Source organism: Dermochelys coriacea, chromosome 6 (assembly GCF_009764565.3).
Source record: "Dermochelys coriacea isolate rDerCor1 chromosome 6, rDerCor1.pri.v4, whole genome shotgun sequence".
In the NCBI taxonomy this organism is placed as follows: domain Eukaryota; kingdom Metazoa; phylum Chordata; order Testudines; family Dermochelyidae; genus Dermochelys; species Dermochelys coriacea.
In genome coordinates this window covers 113,724,541-113,741,769 of record NC_050073.1, presented here as the reverse complement: position 1 = coordinate 113,741,769, position 17,229 = coordinate 113,724,541, and the positions used below count along the sequence as shown (strand labels likewise).

Genomic DNA, 17,229 nt, shown 5'->3' with positions numbered 1-17,229 from the left:
AACACGTTAAATACACACCTTTCTTCCTAGGTTGACGTTACAGTGGGGAAACAAAGCAGAAATTGGCTTGGCTGTCCATTCAAAGTAATTTTTTTCCAAGCGTCAGTGTTTGCAAAAGGGGCTCTACCAACGAGAAACAGCAGCGTGAGCATCCCTGTATACCTTAGGAAGGTGCTTCAACCCTGGTGTGCAGAGTCCGCCTTTAAGGAAAGTCAGATCTCTGTCCATGCAGCTCTTGGCTTCTCTACTGAATACAATATAAAGAAATCAAATCAAGATAAGTCCAAAAAATAATTAGCATATGATGCTTTGGTAATTCAAAAATGTTTTGATTTCAGATTTTTTTCTGGGCCTGATCCAATCTCACTGGAGCCAGATGAAGTCTACTAACTTCAGAAGAGATTTGGACCAGGCATTTTGGCAGACATTTTCCTCACCATTGCTCGAAGATTTTCCCCATCACAGTGCACTCTAGTGATGCAATCCCATGGGCAAAGAATAGGCGGCTTTCATTGCTAGTCTTAATCACAGGTTTCAGAGTAGCAGCAGTGTTAGTCTGTATTCGCAAAAAGGAAAGGAGTACCGGTGGCACCTTAGAGACTAACAAATTTATTAGAGCATAAGCTTTCGTGAGCTACAGCTCACTTCATCGGATGCATCCGATGAAGTGAGCTGTAGCTCACGAAAGCTTATGCTCTAATAAATTTGTTAGTCTCTAAGGTGCCACCGGTACTCCTTTTCTTATTGCTAGTCTTAACGCACATTTTTGGAAACACATTTTTTGAGCAGCAGAGTGGAGCAGCTCGCAGCATCTATTCAGTACATTTTAAAAAAATTGTTCTTTATATCAGAATTACTCCACTTCGCTGTTGGCTGGAATTCCCCTCTCCCCCCACCCCCGGCAGTGGTACACTTCTTTGGGCGCTCCTTACACCCCGCATTGCAGGAAGTGGTTTGTGATGCTCAGATGAAATAACACTATAGAAGAGCAAAATATTAACCTGAGGTCACAATGCATGTGAATGCACATTTGTAACTGACTTGGAAGAATACATTTTTGAGATATGCAGGAAATGATAACAAAGGTATACAAAAATTCTATGTAAACAGTATTACGGTTGTAGAAGAGCCCAAAAAGAGACAATGTTCCTTATCTATGGGTTTTATCTATGTTCACATAACCCTAGTTGTTAGGAGCATATTATCCAAAGCTGTTCATATGTAGAAATAACTTGTAGTGGGGAAAAGGATTTTTTTATATTTTTTTAAAGAGATGGTGTCCTCTAGATTAGGTGTTCTCAACCTCTCTCTCTCTGAGGCCCCCCTCGACATACTATAAAAATTCCAGGGTCAGGAGGGGCGGGAAGCATCTTGGGGGAGGGATCTTGGGAATAGGTGTAGTTTGACTTCTATTTGGTGGGGGCAGGGGTCAGCAGGGCTCAAGCTACCTCCACACGATGGGGTCTAGGGAGGGAGGGAGTTTATATATTTAAATTATAAGTCAAAGGTGGGGGGGCTTAGCTCAAAAAGTTTGAAAACAGCTTAGGGGGCAGGGAGGGGGTAGCTAGGGCTGTGCACAGAGGGTAGCTGGGGCTGTGTGCATAGGCGCCGACTCAGTAGGTGCTCCGGGACTGGAGAAGCCATAGGGAAAAATTAGTGGGTGTTCTGCACCCACCAGCAGCCAAGCTCCCCTTGTACTCCTCCCAACCTCCTCCTCCCGAGTGCACAGTATCCCTGCTCCTCCCCCTACCTCCCAGCATTTCCCATCTGGCCACCGCCAAACAGCTGTTTGGCAGCATTAGCATGCTCCGAGAGGGAGGAGAGGAGCAGGAATGTGGCACGCTCAGGGGAGGAGGAGGAGCCGGGGCAGGGATTTGGGAATGGAGTTGGAATATTGGCAGGGAGGGGGTGGAGTTGGGGCGAGGACTTTGGGGAAGGAGTTGGAATGGATACGGGGCAGGGGCCTCATGGAAGGGGTTGAGTGGGGGCAGGGCTGGGGGCAGAGGGGGAGTGAGCGAGCACCCACGGGAAAGCGAGGAAGTCGGTGCCTATGCTGTGCGCACACGGGGTACACACGGCAACCTGGGGTATGAGCAGGAGAGGAAGGAACGCTGCTGTTGCCTGCTCCGGGGCACCAGCCAAAGCAGCAGCTGCCCTGCACTGTCCGGCTCTGGCTTCCAACCTCCAACCTGGCCAGGGGGCGGGGAGAGGAGATGGGGGGGGACTCAGGGGAGGTGTAGAGCTGCTCCCGGGAGTGCCTTGATCTTGCGCTGCAGTTTGGGGGGGAGGGAGCAATGCCCTCCCCATCCCCAACTCTGCCCACCTTGGGCTCAGAGTTTCTGCTCCACAGGGAGCACCAGGGCTCAGGGATTCAGCCCTGCACCTCCCAGCTTCAGCCCCGCGGGAGGTTTCGGGGATCAGGCTTCAGCCCTGAGCCTCCTCCGGCTTCAGCACAGCAGGGCGCACCGGGGATTGGGGCTTCAGATGTGGGGCCCCATGGCCCCCTTGAAAGGGCCAGGGGTCCATGGACCCCCAGTTGAGAACCACTGCCTCTTAGATCCTCTTGGAGGGGACTCTTCGCCTGGATCTCATTCCGTCTTACAGAGGAAGATTCATTAATGGGACCCTTTGAAGGGCTTCAGTAGGATTTGGTTCCACATTTGTGGAGGGGAGTGATCAAGCAGGGGCAAGGCCTGCTGGGCTTGGAATGGGGAAGGATGCACATTAGTTCTCCTGCAGCAAAGCACTTAAGCAGATGCCACACTTCAATGTATTGACTTTGAATGTATTCAAAGTCAATGGGGCTGCAAATGCTTTTGCTGAACCAGGGCCACTATCTCTACATCAACCTTGAGGATTACCAGAAAAGGGAACAGCCCGAAGTTTTATGTGCTGTAGCTTGTTCATTTCCCACATGTCCTCTGTACTTTGGGGTAGTCTCTCTTTCTAGGGAACTGATATTAACCTAAAAAAACAACAAAACAAAACAAAAAAAACCTAACCAAGAAAAGTAATATCCTCTGAAAACATTCCACCCACTTTGGTTTCAGAATAATTCTAAAGACACACACAGTCCTAAAGTTCTTCTCAGTATGCTAGATACTTAAACCCCACACTCACTAACTTCTACAATCTCATCTTGGGTAATGCACAATTCATTTATGAAAGATTGATCTAAGTTATCTGGACACTGCTGACAAATAGCTTGTTCTCTAATCAACTTGGATTTAAAAGTTTAAATATACAAGTAAAAGGGTGTACATAGTTGTTACAGCCCCATCTCGCTGAAGACAGAGCTGTTAGGTGAAGCAAAAACTTCAGAAGAGTACCCAGAACATTCAGCAAAATGAAAGGACACAAACAAATTGAAGCATTCACAGTTTCAGCTAATCAGAGGCAACGTACAAAGCTATTCTACGAGGATTGCATCAACATTTTCTGGAGCAAGATCAGACTCTGATGCACATGATGAATCTAGGTGATCTTGAGAGAGCCTGGAACTTTTTACTGTACAATCAGACCAACTGTCACAATAAGGATGAAACCTGTGGGCTACAGGGTTACCAAACCTTTGGCATCGGTTGTATTTGTATTGTTTCCCTTTGTGTGCGTACATGTGTTCCAGCAACTGGCTCTTTCGGAGAAATTTGTGGCCACAGACTGTGCAACTGATTTTTCTCTTTCTTGAAAAAGAAAAGTTGCAGTTTAACTCCACAGGTTCAGTGTCTTTGGAGATTAGCGACAACTGGCCATACTGTAAGGGCTCTGTGTTACTATGGTTTGGATGTTCTGACGGATGCTTATTCTCTTTCCTTAGGAAGGTACCAAGCTGATGACTTTCAATAGCTTCCCCCTTTTCAGTAATAGGCTGCACTTCACCAAGGTCATTGCTCTCCAGGATGGAGGCTGGGACACCAAAGGGAAGTGAGCCGGAGACATGAGTGTGCAAGTGTTCCCGCAAATTGCCACGGAAATCAAAGCGCTCCCCACAGTAATGACATAAATGCATTTTGAGATTAGTTTTAGAAACATCTGGAGTGGGCGACATGTGACTTCGGGACACCACTGGCTCGGGGTCACATTTCTCCTGCTTTATAGACACAGATGATTTCTGAAGCTCCTCCACTGGTTTGGCAACTCCAGTTGCTTGGGTGGAAGGATGGGTGATCTGTTGTTCGAGGGTACCATCATCTAGTCCAATGGCAAGTGAGAGCTGTAACTGTGGGTGATCACCCTGGTTAGCAGACCTGTTGCTGGCATTTGTCAGATTTTCTTTTGCTCCAAGACCTTCCTTTGTTGCTTTGTGTGCAGTTGAGATCTGAATTCCATACAAGTTTGAAGACTGCATCGTCTCTGGGGAAAGTATCTGGTTCATTTTAATTGCAATATGGGAAAGGTAGTCTGCATGGAGAAATCGAATGCCCTCCTCCAGCCGGCTGGGGTTGACTGTCTGCTTTGGACCTTTTCCAGTGTACATGATGTGCAACAAGTAGCTGAATATGTCTGGCTGGATATCTGTAGGCTGAATCTTTATGCATTCACTGTTTAAAACAGAACACATGATTAAATATATCCGTTTCTCCAAATTATAATCCTGGCCATTATTTAAGCATTCATGTGGCCCTTCATTTACTTTGAGAGAACACACATTGGCTACCTTTCCCAGATTCAGAATAAATATGACACATGCACAAAGAGAAGGACATGGGCATAATTTACATGTGCAATTATAGTGACTGCATGCATAACTGCATCAATTGTGCATGAATGTGACCATCCACTCAGTCATTTGTATATGCAGTGTAACTTTGCATGCCACTGCAGTAATTGTTGGCAAATTATGAATTCACTTATTGTGTGCGATTCTGAAAATCTGGGCCTAAGACTATTGCTATATATTTAAATAATAAATTCAACAATAATAAATTCATTATTAAATTCAATAATTAAATAATAAATTCAACAGGGTGGACTGATTTAAATCAAGTGATTTAAACCACCAATCTTAATCATGATTTAAATTAGCAAGGATGAAACTTTGATGTAAATCATCAATTTTAAACGTGTTTTGCATTTGTACTTTTTAGCTATTTTCCTAAAGAAAGGTTGATTCTCATTGCTTGGCAACCATTAAAACATGTTGATTTGCAACTAAAGATAGCCTTTATACTAAGTGTCGTTATTCTTTTTGATAACCAGGAGGATACACTACATCTATACACATTTATTTAAGCAATTAGATAGATTAACTTGCATTTATTCAGATTCTTGATTATTACATTTATTATGTTAGAAAATGGTGAATGATGCATTTCTTATTTACTAGATGATTACTTGTGATTTGTGTCAAGCTCTATTTGGATGGATATTCAAATTCAATTAAAAATGCATTTAAAAACAACATTTTAAAAATTTAATTAAATAAAACTACTTTAAATGTGCTGGATATGTAAGAAAAAAGTGCATTAAAATTAGCAAAACATTTTATATTAAAAACTAGCTATTTATTAAACAAAGGAAGAGATTTCTGTAGTTAGTGACTTGCATGGATTGTTTCTGATCACCATGTCCTTCAAATTTCAGAACAAGTAGATCTCATCCTTAAATACCTAGTTTGTATTCACAGTTTAGTAAATGAAGTCGGTTTTCCTGTTTTTCTTAACTTTGAATGAACTAGTCATTGAACTGACCAAGTTGAATAAACTGAAATGAAGAAAATATTCTCTCTGCACCTGTAGAAGAGGCTTCTGCTGTCAAAAGCTAGTTTTGCCCTTCAGCAAACTCTGGATCTAGATCCTTAGAGAGAGACTTCCACCAATTCAGTGGTTTGACTTTAAAACATGGCAGCAAATATGTACTGTTTAGTATTTTTTTACTGCATTTAATTGGCTTTAATAGATTATAATACGTTAAGCATTAAAATAGGTTGTCATAATTTCAAAACTAATTTTAAATAGGTTTATTTTAAAATAAACCTGCATTTAGTTTAAATTAAAAAAATATTTTTTGTTATAAATCATTGATTTTTATCCACTCTGCATTACAATAGGCATATATTGTATCAGCTTTATGTCCCAATATCAATAAATGGTATTGATTATAATAAACACTCAGCACTAATCTCTCACTCCCAGCCATCAAAGCACTTTCCAAATTTTAATCAGAGTCTTCAACATTGCTGAAGGAGTAATCGCAGATAGGAAAGTGAGCACACAGACAGACACCTAATCTGTAGACAGCAACTCCATGCCAGAGGCAGGATTAGAACTCAGGAGTTATCCCGGGTAATTACAAAAACTGACACTTTCAAAACCACTTTTTACCCAACTGGGGTGCAGCATCTGAATGTCACCAGGTGACTGATACTCAGTGCTCTACGACACTTGAAATGAATTGATGGTCTCAGCGCAGTCTGTTAACTGTAAATGTCTGCAGCACAATATGGCACTGTTACCGTTGCTAGTAGTTGCAACAGCAAGGACATGAACTGAATAAGTTTGGTTTCAGAGTAGCAGCCGTGTTAGTCTGTATTCGCAAAAAGAAAAGGAGTACTTGTGGCACCTTACAGACTAACAAATTTATTTGAGCATAAGCTTTCGTGAGCTACAGCTCATCCGATGAAGTGAGCTGTAGCTCACGAAAGCTTATGCTCAAATAAATTTGTTAGTCTGTAAGGTGCCACAAGTACTCCTTTTCTTTTTGCGAATAAGTTTGGAAGCTGAACTACATGGGTCTCGCCAGAGCCATTGGTGACAGTGTGTGGGGGGAAGCTTGTCCAGCCACCAGACATCCTCTGTGTATTCTGTAGATAAATACTGTACAAAGTTAGTTCCCAGGCCTTACAGGTCAACAGGAAACACAAACTCTGAACTCAATCTTATTTTTAAAACTTCAATGTTGGTCCAAATGGTAAGCCACAGTATTGTATTTATTTCTATGTACACACAACTTCAGTGAAAAATTCTAGGCATTTGCCGCTTAAGAAAGCTGTGATACTTCTTCAACTTTTGTTTCTCCGTTCATCCCTCTTTAAATGTGCAGCAATGCCAGATGTTGGACCTGAACTTTGGCTTATGCTGATTAAACAAGTAAGATCAAAAGGACTTTCTGACACTACATTCTAGGCTGGAAATGAACTGGTTTTAGAGCGTTACAACTCCATAATTGTTTTATGTAACCAATCCCGAGTCATTTAATCCCCCACTAATGTTCCTTCAGAATTTAATTCCTTTTAAAGAACAAATTTTAAAAGTTGCAGAAAAAGATGTATATTCTTACCTTGTTTGGTGAATAAATATCATCTTAAAGTAGTTTGAAAAAGCAGCTAGCACCGCTCTGTGGGCCTTGAAGTAAACATCTCCTATTGCAACTCTACAGTCACACAGAAAACCAAACTCACGCTGCATGTTCAACTGCTGCAGGAGGACTAAACTGTGGCTAGCTGTATCCATGGTGTTTCTAAAGGCAAAAGAGGACAAAATTTGAGTTCTTGGTGAAGTGAAGATAACTGTAGTAGTATCAAAGACCAGTTTATTTCACTAAAGAAGTTATAAAGGCGCATAGGGTGGAGGTCATACAAAAGTTAACGAGGCTCTCTGATAGTGCAGTATGTTAACATCAGCCAGGCGGTATGTACACCACAATTTAGTAACTTCTCCCACTGATATCATTAGGAATGCCCCAAACACAGTCTATTGAAATTGAAAAATGATTCTCTATTTGCCGTTGTGCTGGGTAGAAACTCCAGATTTTTTTGTTAAAAAGAACCTGCTTCATCTAAACAGTCGGAAGTTACCAAACCTTAACATCAAATGGACTCTGCTTTTGCTCTGGCCTGACTTCTGACCTTTCCCCCAGAACTGAAACTACTCTAGAATAAGAAAGCCATTTATCCAAGTCAGTGACCTCTATTCACTGAAGGTCTAATGCTGCATTCATTACCTGTGGAACCAAAACTCCCACTAAGAGTATGTCTACACTACAGTGTAAGCCTGGGCTCAGACTCAGGTTTAAGCACAAACACCCGTCTGTCCACACACAAATCTGTCTGACTCCAGGCCAGTAAACCCTCAGTACTCAGGCCCTAGGACCTGGCTGTGGGGCAGGGTCCAAACGAGAGTCCCACTGTGAGTCAGGTCCAAACTTTATCATTTTTCAGCATGGACACAGCTCCGGGCCAGGTCTCCAGACCTGTGCCCTGAAAGTCTGACAAACAGTACCCCACAATCCCATGGGCGAACGTTTCTTGCCTTTCTATCCCAAGATTAGCCAATCAACTCCCAGGAAACAGAAGCAAACCTCCCTTCCCCCTTTCACGTACAGCTGCTCAGTGTTTAGCCCTTCCATTTCATTCTGAACTGAACAGAGTTAACTGTCCCCTCCCAGAATTAGTTATGACCAGTGAGAAGAAGTTGTCTTTTGCTAAGCACTATGGTCATGGGACCATAGTCAGATTCCGGTAAATCTCTCGTTTGAGACAAACAAGACATTTGACTTCAGTAAGAGTACCAGAAATGACCATGTGTACCAAGAAATACTGGGTAAGTCAGCAGTGTTGGGGATTCAATGGACCGATGCCGAGGGGATGATCTCATGGCTCAATACAGACTATTGGAAAGCCAGGGATGAGAACTGCACTTCTGGGAACTTCCCGTCATCCTGTCTCTTTTACAAAGAATTTGACCAGATGCTGGTTTCTAAATCTCACACTGCACTGAGCCCACAGCGGTTCACAATAGCCTGATGAATGGGGATGGCGACCTTCTAACCCCCCGAATCTAAGGGCTTGTCTACATTTTAAACGCTGCAGCGGCATGGCTGCAGCTGTACCACTTCAGCAAAGATGCTGTCTACATCCACAGACGGGGTTCTCCTGTTGGAACAGGAAATTCACCTCCCCGAGGGGGTAGCTAGGTTGACGGGAGAATTCTCCTGCTAACCTTGCACTGTCTACAATAGGGGCTAAGTCAGTTTAACTGCCTCACTCTGGGGTGTGGATTTTTCACACCCCTGAGCGAGGTAGTTATACCAACCTAATTTCCTAGTGTAGACCAGGCCTAAAATAGTATGGGAGGGGAGCCAGCAGCTGCTGGATCAGGCTCATGAAGTGACTCTCATGCTCATGCCAGTCCCCAAGGAAGCTTTGCTGCCAGAGCAGCCATAACATGGCCTGGGTCCATACTTAGAGGAATTGTTTGATATCGCCTTGGGGAAGCAGCCTGCAGCAGAAAGAGTAGCAGAAGTAGCAACCCAATATGGAAAAGTCAAAACTAAGAGCTTGGATCAGACACCCAGAATATACAATTTCTACAATTAAATCTAAGAATATTAAATATCTTTAAATTCTATGCAATGAAGAGGTAAATAAGCAACCGAAGTTAGAAAAGTTCATCATATAACGCTTTCATCAAACCCACTGTAAACATCAGTAAGTGCCTAATTTAGGAGCACAAAAGCCTTTGACTTTGACTGCGTCCCACGACACGCTCAATGACAGTGTCATTCAGACTGTCTTGTATCCCCTGAAAAATAAGTCATTCAAAAATTGCACTATATGTTCCTATAGCATTCTTGAGCTACACAAGCACAGAGTATTAACTGATACACACAATGTGCACTACATGAGAAATTTTACTCAGGCACACAAGAAGCACACAACTTCCAAGGGATCAACATTTTGATCCTAGTTTAACAAGCTCAGAAAAGACGACAAATGTTTAATATACCCCCTTCCTCTCTTGAGATTTAGTAGATACAGAAGCAACAAAATGTGCTTGGTTTTGATCACTGAAAATTAAAACACACACCCCCCCCCAATACACACACACACACACACACACACACATTTTTATAAATTCTAATAGGATCAACTCAGCACTCCATTCTTCCAAGACAGGAGAAATGTGTTTCATGAATGTTATTGTCTGGTGATCTTTCATGTGTAATAGTGGGAGTCAGTGGCAGGATTCATGCCCTACCCTCTTATTGGCTTTCAAAACTAGGGTCCTGTCTACTCTCCACCGACATTATCTCATCTCTCCATCACCGCTGCGTGCTGCATTGGCCGATACCGCCCCATGTCGGGTAGTATCTGTTGTTCAGCAATGCTGTGCATATTCATAGGACACACAACTGCTCCCACCAATATCAGTACTGAAACTCCCACTGATTTCAACAGGAGCAGGATTAAGCTAATCACTTGTAAAGCAATTTCAAATCCATTAGAATAAGAGGGACAACAGAGAAATAAAATCTTTCAAAACCAAATAAAAATCGAAGTAACAAAGAACTCATCACTCTGAGTCTTATTTTCATACAAAATAAACATGGCCAGACGTCCTCACCCCACATCCTGTCTCATATGGCGCAGTAGATACAATGCTCACCATTTTGGGACCTGTGGAAATCTGTTAGTAAACCCATTGGAGGTAGCAAGGATAGGAATAACTATCAAATTCACTGTGATCACAGCCATAGGAAAGTGCTGGGGGAGGAGAGAACAAACAGGACCTGGCCCCGCTACTTTAACTATCCTGCTGAGTCTGACCTTCCCTTTGTCATGACCAGAGACGCTATTATGTGTCAGAGTAGCAGCCGTGTTAGTCTGTATTTGCAAAAAGAAAAGGAGGACTTGTGGCACTTTAGAGACTAACAAATGCATCCGATGAAGTGAGCTGCAGCTCACGGAAGCTTACGCTCAAATAAATTTGTTAGTCTCTAAGGTGCCACAAGTCCTCCTTTTCTTTTTACTATTATGTGTCTACACTACAGTGAACGCCCCGGACAATAGGGCCCTGGTCCATGCCTCGGGATTCTGCACGTTACACCAATACAAGTTATTAATAATAAATCATGACAACACTGCACTGCCAGAGCTAGTTCCTCCCTGCCTCGTTTTTCACGCGTCCGCACATCTCGGCAGCTGGGGGCACGGGCTCACACGCACACAGCCAGTTGCGGTTTCATGTCAGACCGCAGCAGCAGTGCCGTTGCTGCGGCTCACAAGCGGCCAGGGCCATGGGTCATACAGTTCATGGGTCATATCGTTTCCTCCCCCCCCCCCCCCGCATATTACCGACTCACGCACGAGCCATTGCCTTGCAAAGCCCCAGCGTTAAGCTCAGAGGCATCTGGCAGGAATGGGGGCAGCCCCGGCGGCGCCCAGCCGCCCCTGGGATGCCCCAGGCAGGCGGGAGGCAGCCTCTCGGGATGCCGCTGCAGCTGCACAGCAGAGGCCCAGAGGGGCTGCACCCCGACCCCTCCAGGAGCACCGGCCGGGAGGCTGCCCCGGGGACGCCTCGGGGCAGCGCCCATGTCCGGGAGGTGCAGCCCGAGCGGCAAGGAGGAGCCGGGCAGGGGCCAGCCACCGCAGCGCGATTGCGGCTGAGCAGCGAGGCCGGGCCCCAGGGAGGCGCTGCAGGGACGCAGGGCGGCACCGGGCAGCCCCTGCGGCGCGGGCGGGGCTCGCGGCTTACCGGGGGGAGGCTCCAACCCGCGCTGCTGTTGGCCCGGGTAGGCGGCCGCGGCTCGCGCATGCACCGGGCCCCGGCGCGCCTCTCAGCTCGGCCACGCAGGGTGAATCCCCCCCCCCCCCGGGAGCGGAGGCTGCTGCCGCCGCTGCAGCGTCCCCGTGCGGCTGGAAGGGCCCCTCTGCAGCCCCCCTCCCCCGAGCAGGGGCGGCTCAGGCTGGGCTGTGGGCCCTGCCCCCAGGCGCGCAGCGGCGCTCTTTCTGCACCGACCCCCTGGCGCACAGCGAACAGGGGCTGGCTCAGTGGGGGGCTCCCCCGTGCCCCAAGCGCTCGTGCGGGGGGGGGGCGGTAATGGGCAGCTGGCCCCCGCTACTGCGGGGAGGGGACAGTGCAATGGCTGGGCATGAGCCGCACCAACAGGGAGCCAAATCTGCCGAGCCTTCTAGGGCGTGCAGGCCCTGCCTCCCCCGGGGGGGTGTCCCGGAGCAGCGAGCGCTGGGGTGGGCCTAGGCCCTTGCAGGGGTGCTGCTCCCTGCTGCACAGACACCCACCCGGGCGTTTCCTTGCTCTGCTGCTCTTTGTAAGGAGTAAAAAAAAAAAAAAACTGTTAAAGGAACATTTAGAGTCTGGCATCACGTGCCTAGGTCTTGGTCCGACGCTGCCCAGCCCAGGGATGCATCTTAACCCCCAGCGGGGAGCCAGACAGAGCCCAGCACGGCAAACACGTGGAGAGCAAAAAGAAAAAGAGGACTTGTGGCACCGTAGAGACTAACAAATTTATTAGAGCATAAGCTTTCGTGAGCTACAGCTCACTTCATCGCTCACGAAAGCTTATGCTCTAATGAATTTGTTAGTCTCTAAGGTGCCACAAGTCCTCCTTTTCTTTTTGCAAATACAGACTAACACAACTGCCACTCTGAAACATGGAGAGCAGTTGCATAATGTAGTGTGAGCAAGCAGGGGCTGATTATCCTATGCAAGGACCAGGCTGTTTGACCCTAGCCTATCAGGATCCTAGAGTTGCGTGCTCCCTAATTTCACTTTTCTCCACCATGGCAAGAGCTCCATCCCCCAACGTTAATCACCAAAGCCACATGCCCTGGGCTTTGTGTCCTCATGTCCTCCTTCCATACCATTATTTCCTATTCTCCCCTCCTCCATTCCCCCCATGCCAGGAACGATTGTGAGCCCCCTCGTTCCCATCTTCCCTACCCTCCATGGTTGTTTTCCCCATGCCCTCTTCGATATATATAGACAATTACAAAGGTGGTTGAAGCTGCTAGGTGTGTGTGATATTCCCCTGGCGTTATCTGGACTGGTGATCTGCTAGGTCAGTCCTCGACTCTGGGAGCCAGCCTTACCGTGCTCTGCTGAGAGAACCCCCACTCCTGGGCTTTTCACACACAGCCTCTGGCATGTAAACTGCTCCTTGGATTGACCGAATGACACTAGCCAATCTCTCCAGTCCCAGACACAACCCTAGGAACCTCCATCTTGCAGTTTCTAGTTCTGTCCACTGGATGCTGCAAGCTTATATGAGTTCGTCAATTTAACAAAGAAATGTATATATACCAGGCTTGTTATCCCAAGGGGAGACTCTGACATGCTTCAAACCAAACTCACTGCTTCAGGTAGAACAAAAAAACAAATTTATTAACTATGAAAGATAGATTTTAAGTTATTATAACTCAAAGCATAACAAGTCGGATTTGGTCAAATGAAATAAAAGCAAAACGCATTCTAAGTTCATTTTAACACTTTCAGTGTCCTTACAAATTTAGATGCTTCTCACCACAGGCTGGCTGGTTGCCCTTCAGCCAGGCTCTCCCCTATAATCAGCGCTTCAGTTGCTTGGTGGTGATGTCTGTAGATGGAAGTGGAAGAGAGAGGAAGAGCATGGCAAATGTCTCTCCCTTTTATCATGTTCCCTCTTGGCTTTGCAGCCCCCCTCCCCCCACTTCAGGGTCAGGTGAGCATTACCTCATCACAGTCCCAAACTGACCAAGAGAAGGGGGATGACTCACTTGAGAGGGATGTTTTAAAACAAAGGTACAACAATTGCTACCCTCCAATCCTCTGAAACTGGCTGTTTTTAGTGGGAGATTGCATATTTTTGTTAGAAGTTCAGACACTTCATATTTAAACTTCTTCAGAACTTTTGCGTACATACCCTCTGGGCCTACTGAGTTACTGGAAAAGAGTGGGTTCAAAGAATGCATCTCCCCCAATATCCTCAGTAGCGAAAACTAATGCACATAAATTATTTAGCTTCTCATCAACATCCTTATTTTCCTTAATTACTTCCTTTAACACTGGTGATCCAGCAGACCTACCAATTCTTTCACAGGCTTCCTGCAATCTCTCTCTCTCTTTTTTTTTTTAACACCTTAATACATTTGCTCTTTTAAATTAATTTTGCCCTTCTAATTTTTTCTCTTATTGCCTGCTATTATTTATGCTCCTGTTTATTGGCTTCACGAGGATCAGATTTCCAACTTTTGAAGGAAAATCATTTCACTAATCTCATTCTTTGAGCATGTTAATAAAGTAGTGGATAAAGAACCAATTGACATAATTTATTTAAACTTCCACAAGGCCTTTGACAATGTCATACACAAGAAGCTAAGTAGTCATGGAGTGAAAGGCAACTTATTGTAATGGATTTAAAACTGGCTAGGAGGCAGAAATCGAAGAGTAGGGTTAGTTAGACTGCTGGTTTATCGAGACCACTGCCTCTCATGCTGACCAATATTGTTTTGTTTCCCTGTACTCCCCCATCAACCTGTATCTCTTTCTTGTCTTATACTTAGATTGTAAGTTATCTGGGGCACATACTATCTTTTTTTTCTGTGTTTGTACAGCACCTAACACAATGGGGTCTCTATGACTAGGGCTTCTAGGCACTACAGTAATAAATAGCCAATGTTCCTGGTTTTGTCCATGTATTTAATATGCATCAATGAGGTGGGGGGTGAGGTGGATAGTGGGGCAGCAAAATTGACAGATGGCAAAGTTATTTAGGTTAGTCAGGACCAGAGAAGACTGAGGAACTTCAGAGACTTAAATATGCTAGGAGAATAGGCAACATGAAAGTAAATGAAATTCAATGTTACATAAGAACAGCCACACTGGGTCAGACCAAAGGTCCATCTAGCCCAATATCCTGTCTTACGACAGTGGCCAATGCCAGGTGCCCCAGAGGGAATGAACAGAACAGGTAATCATCAAGTGATCCATTCCCTGTCACCAATTCCCAGCTTCTGACAAACGGAAGCTAGGGACACCATTCCTGCCCATCTTGGCTAATAGCCACTGTTGATAAATGCAAAGCAGCACACATTAAAGGGTAAAATTTAAACTACTCATACATTTTACAATTCACTGTATCAACTCAAGAAAGGTGTCACTGTAGACAGGTCAATGAACATCTCTGCTCGGCATGTAGCTGCAGTCAAAACAGACAAACAAAACGTTAAGTTCCATAATGAATGGGATGGTGAACAATATGGAGAATATTACTACTTTGTATAAATCAATGGTGCAGCCTCATCTGGAATATTGTGTGCAAAACTCATCATCCCATCTGAAATACGGGAGTGCAGAACTAGAGGAAGTCAGAGAAGGGTAGATCTAGAATGATCTAAGGCCTGTAAAAAAGACTGAAAGAAAGTTTTAAAAGTTTTACATGAAGAAAGATTTTAAAATTTGAGATTGTTCAGCATAGAGATGAATAAGAGGGGACGTGATAAAAGTATATAAAATAATGCCAGCACAGAGAACGGTAGATCAGGAACTTCTGTTCTCCCTGTCTCATAACACAAGAACAAGTGGAAATTAAATTAAATGAGGTGGAAATTCAAAACCAGTAAAAGGAAATACTTTTTCACACAATGCTTAATTAAACTGGAGAACTCATTGCCAAAGGAAATCATTGAGGCCAACATTCAAAAGGGGATTGGACATTTATATGGATAGCAAGAGTAGAACAATATAAACCTCACATTTCAGTCCTTGAACCAGCCTCTACCTATTAGAGATCAAATTGAGACCTAGTGTATGGAGCATGTTAACCCGTATCTGCCTATTGTGGGGATCTTACCCGCAAAGGCCACTGTCAGAGACAGCGTACTGGGCTAGATGGACCACAAGTTTGTTCCAGCATGGCAATTCTTGTGTTACTACGTGGCTGATTTTGGCATCTCAAGGGGTAGAGCTTGGGACAGTAACCCTCCCTCCCCCTGAATCGAAAACTGGGAATGTACAATCTAGCACAAGGAGACAGGAAGAACAATGTTCTATTACAGGATTAAGCTTCAGTTCTGGGGAAGGGATGGTGTATGGTATGAGCGTCCAGCATAGGTGATAAAACAGGTCTGGGATAGATAGGAGGGAAGAAGCCTCCATCACAGGGGGTGAGGGGCAGGGTGGGAATGAGCCTCAAGTGTAGGACAGGTGGGAAAAGAGTAAGGGGGATGAGCTTCCAGAAAGGGGTAGGGTGAAATGGGGAAATGAGACTCCTACATAGAGTAGATGGGAGAGTGAGCCCCCTGCAAAGGGAAAATGGGGGGGGACTCTTGCTGAGGGCGAGAAAAACCTCCAACACCTCGAGCTAGGATGAATGCAGATGAGACGATGGAAAGAGGGAGAACAATCATCCAGCATACAAGATAGCGGATTGGGGGGGGATGAGCCTCTAGCAGAGGGGGGATGGGATTTGTGTGGGGAGGAGAGCATCCAGTGCAGGAGGGATGGAGTGAGATTTGAAAGTGGGGGTGAGCACACAGCACAGGAGGGTGGGGTGGGATTTTAGGAGGAGCCTCCAGTGTAGGGGTGAGCAAGGTGGAATTGGGAGGGAGGGAGCTTCACGTGCAGGTAAAATTGGGTGGGATTTGGGGAGGGGGTAACCATTAATAACAAGAATTTTAGCTATAAGTTGGGGACGCATCAATTAGAAGTAACGGAAGAGGAGAAGGACCTTGGACTATTGGTTGATCATAGGATGACTACGAGCTGCCAATGTGATATGGCTGTGAAAAAAGCTAATGCGGTTTTGGGATGCATCAGGAGAGGCATTTCCAGTAGGGATAAGGAGGTTTTAGTACCGTTATACAAGGCACTGGTGAGACCTCACCTAGAATACTGTGTGCAGTTCTGGTCTCCCATGTTTAAAAAGGATGAATTCAAACTGGAGCAGGTACAGAGAAGGGCTACTCGGATGATCCGAGGAATGGAAAACTTGTCTTATGAAAGGAGACTTAAGGAGCTTGGCTTGTTTAGCCTAACTAAAAGAAGGTTGAGGAGAGATATGATTGCTCTCTATAAATATATCAGAGGGATAAATACAGGAGAGGGAGAGGAATTATTTAACCTCAGCACCAATGTGGACACAAGAACAAATGGGTATAAACTGGCCACCAGGAAGTTTAGACTTGAAATCAGATGAAGGTTTTTAACCATCAGAGGAGTGAAGTTTTGGAATAGCCTTCCAAGGGAAGCAGTGGGGGCAAAAGATCTATCTGGCTTTAAGATTCTACTCGATAAGTTTATGGAGGAGATGGTATGATTGGATAATGGGATTTTGGTAAGTAATGGATCTTTAAATATTCAGGGTAAATAGGCCTAATCCCCTGAGATGGGATATTAGACGGATGGGATCTGAGTTACTATAGAAAATTCTTTCCTGGGTATCTGGCTGGTGAATCTTGCCCATATGCTCAGGGTTTAGCTGATCGCCATATTTGGGGTCAGGAAGGAATTTTCC

General features: G+C 45.1%; 2 protein-coding genes across 3 annotated transcripts; one reads left to right on the top strand and one right to left on the bottom strand.

Annotated features, from left to right (window-relative positions):
* Nucleotides 1-2,009: 2,009 nt before the first annotated feature.
* Nucleotides 2,010-11,634, bottom strand: ZBTB25 (zinc finger and BTB domain containing 25). Of its 2 annotated transcripts, none has more exons than XM_038407907.2 (3): nucleotides 11,475-11,634; nucleotides 7,279-7,458; nucleotides 2,010-4,541 (listed from the first exon to the last, which is right to left on the bottom strand). In XM_038407907.2, exons 2-3 carry the CDS (start codon nucleotides 7,449-7,451, stop codon nucleotides 3,410-3,412), a joined length of 1,305 nt encoding a protein of 434 aa, XP_038263835.1. In that variant the 5' UTR covers nucleotides 7,452-7,458; nucleotides 11,475-11,634; the 3' UTR covers nucleotides 2,010-3,409. The 2 variants fall into 2 exon arrangements, with proteins under 2 accessions (XP_038263835.1, XP_043372758.1); XM_043516823.1 differs by lacking the exon at nucleotides 11,475-11,634 and adding an exon at nucleotides 10,386-10,577.
* On the top strand, nucleotides 11,209-11,820 carry LOC122460704. Its single transcript, XM_043516841.1, has one exon. It carries the CDS (start codon nucleotides 11,209-11,211, stop codon nucleotides 11,818-11,820), a length of 612 nt encoding a protein of 203 aa, XP_043372776.1.
* Nucleotides 11,821-17,229: the final 5,409 nt, after the last annotated feature.

Coding starts and splice junctions, on each gene's coding strand:
- LOC122460704 (XM_043516841.1), top strand. CDS start 11,209: ATGCCGCTGCAGCTGCACAGCAGAGGCCCAGAGGGGCTGCACCCCGAC.
- ZBTB25 (XM_038407907.2), bottom strand. CDS start 7,451: ATGGATACAGCTAGCCACAGTTTAGTCCTCCTGCAGCAGTTGAACATG. Junction 4,542..7,278: donor ATATTTATTCACCAAACAAG/GTAAGAATATAC, acceptor TGTTTTAAACAG/TGAATGCATAAAGATTCAGC.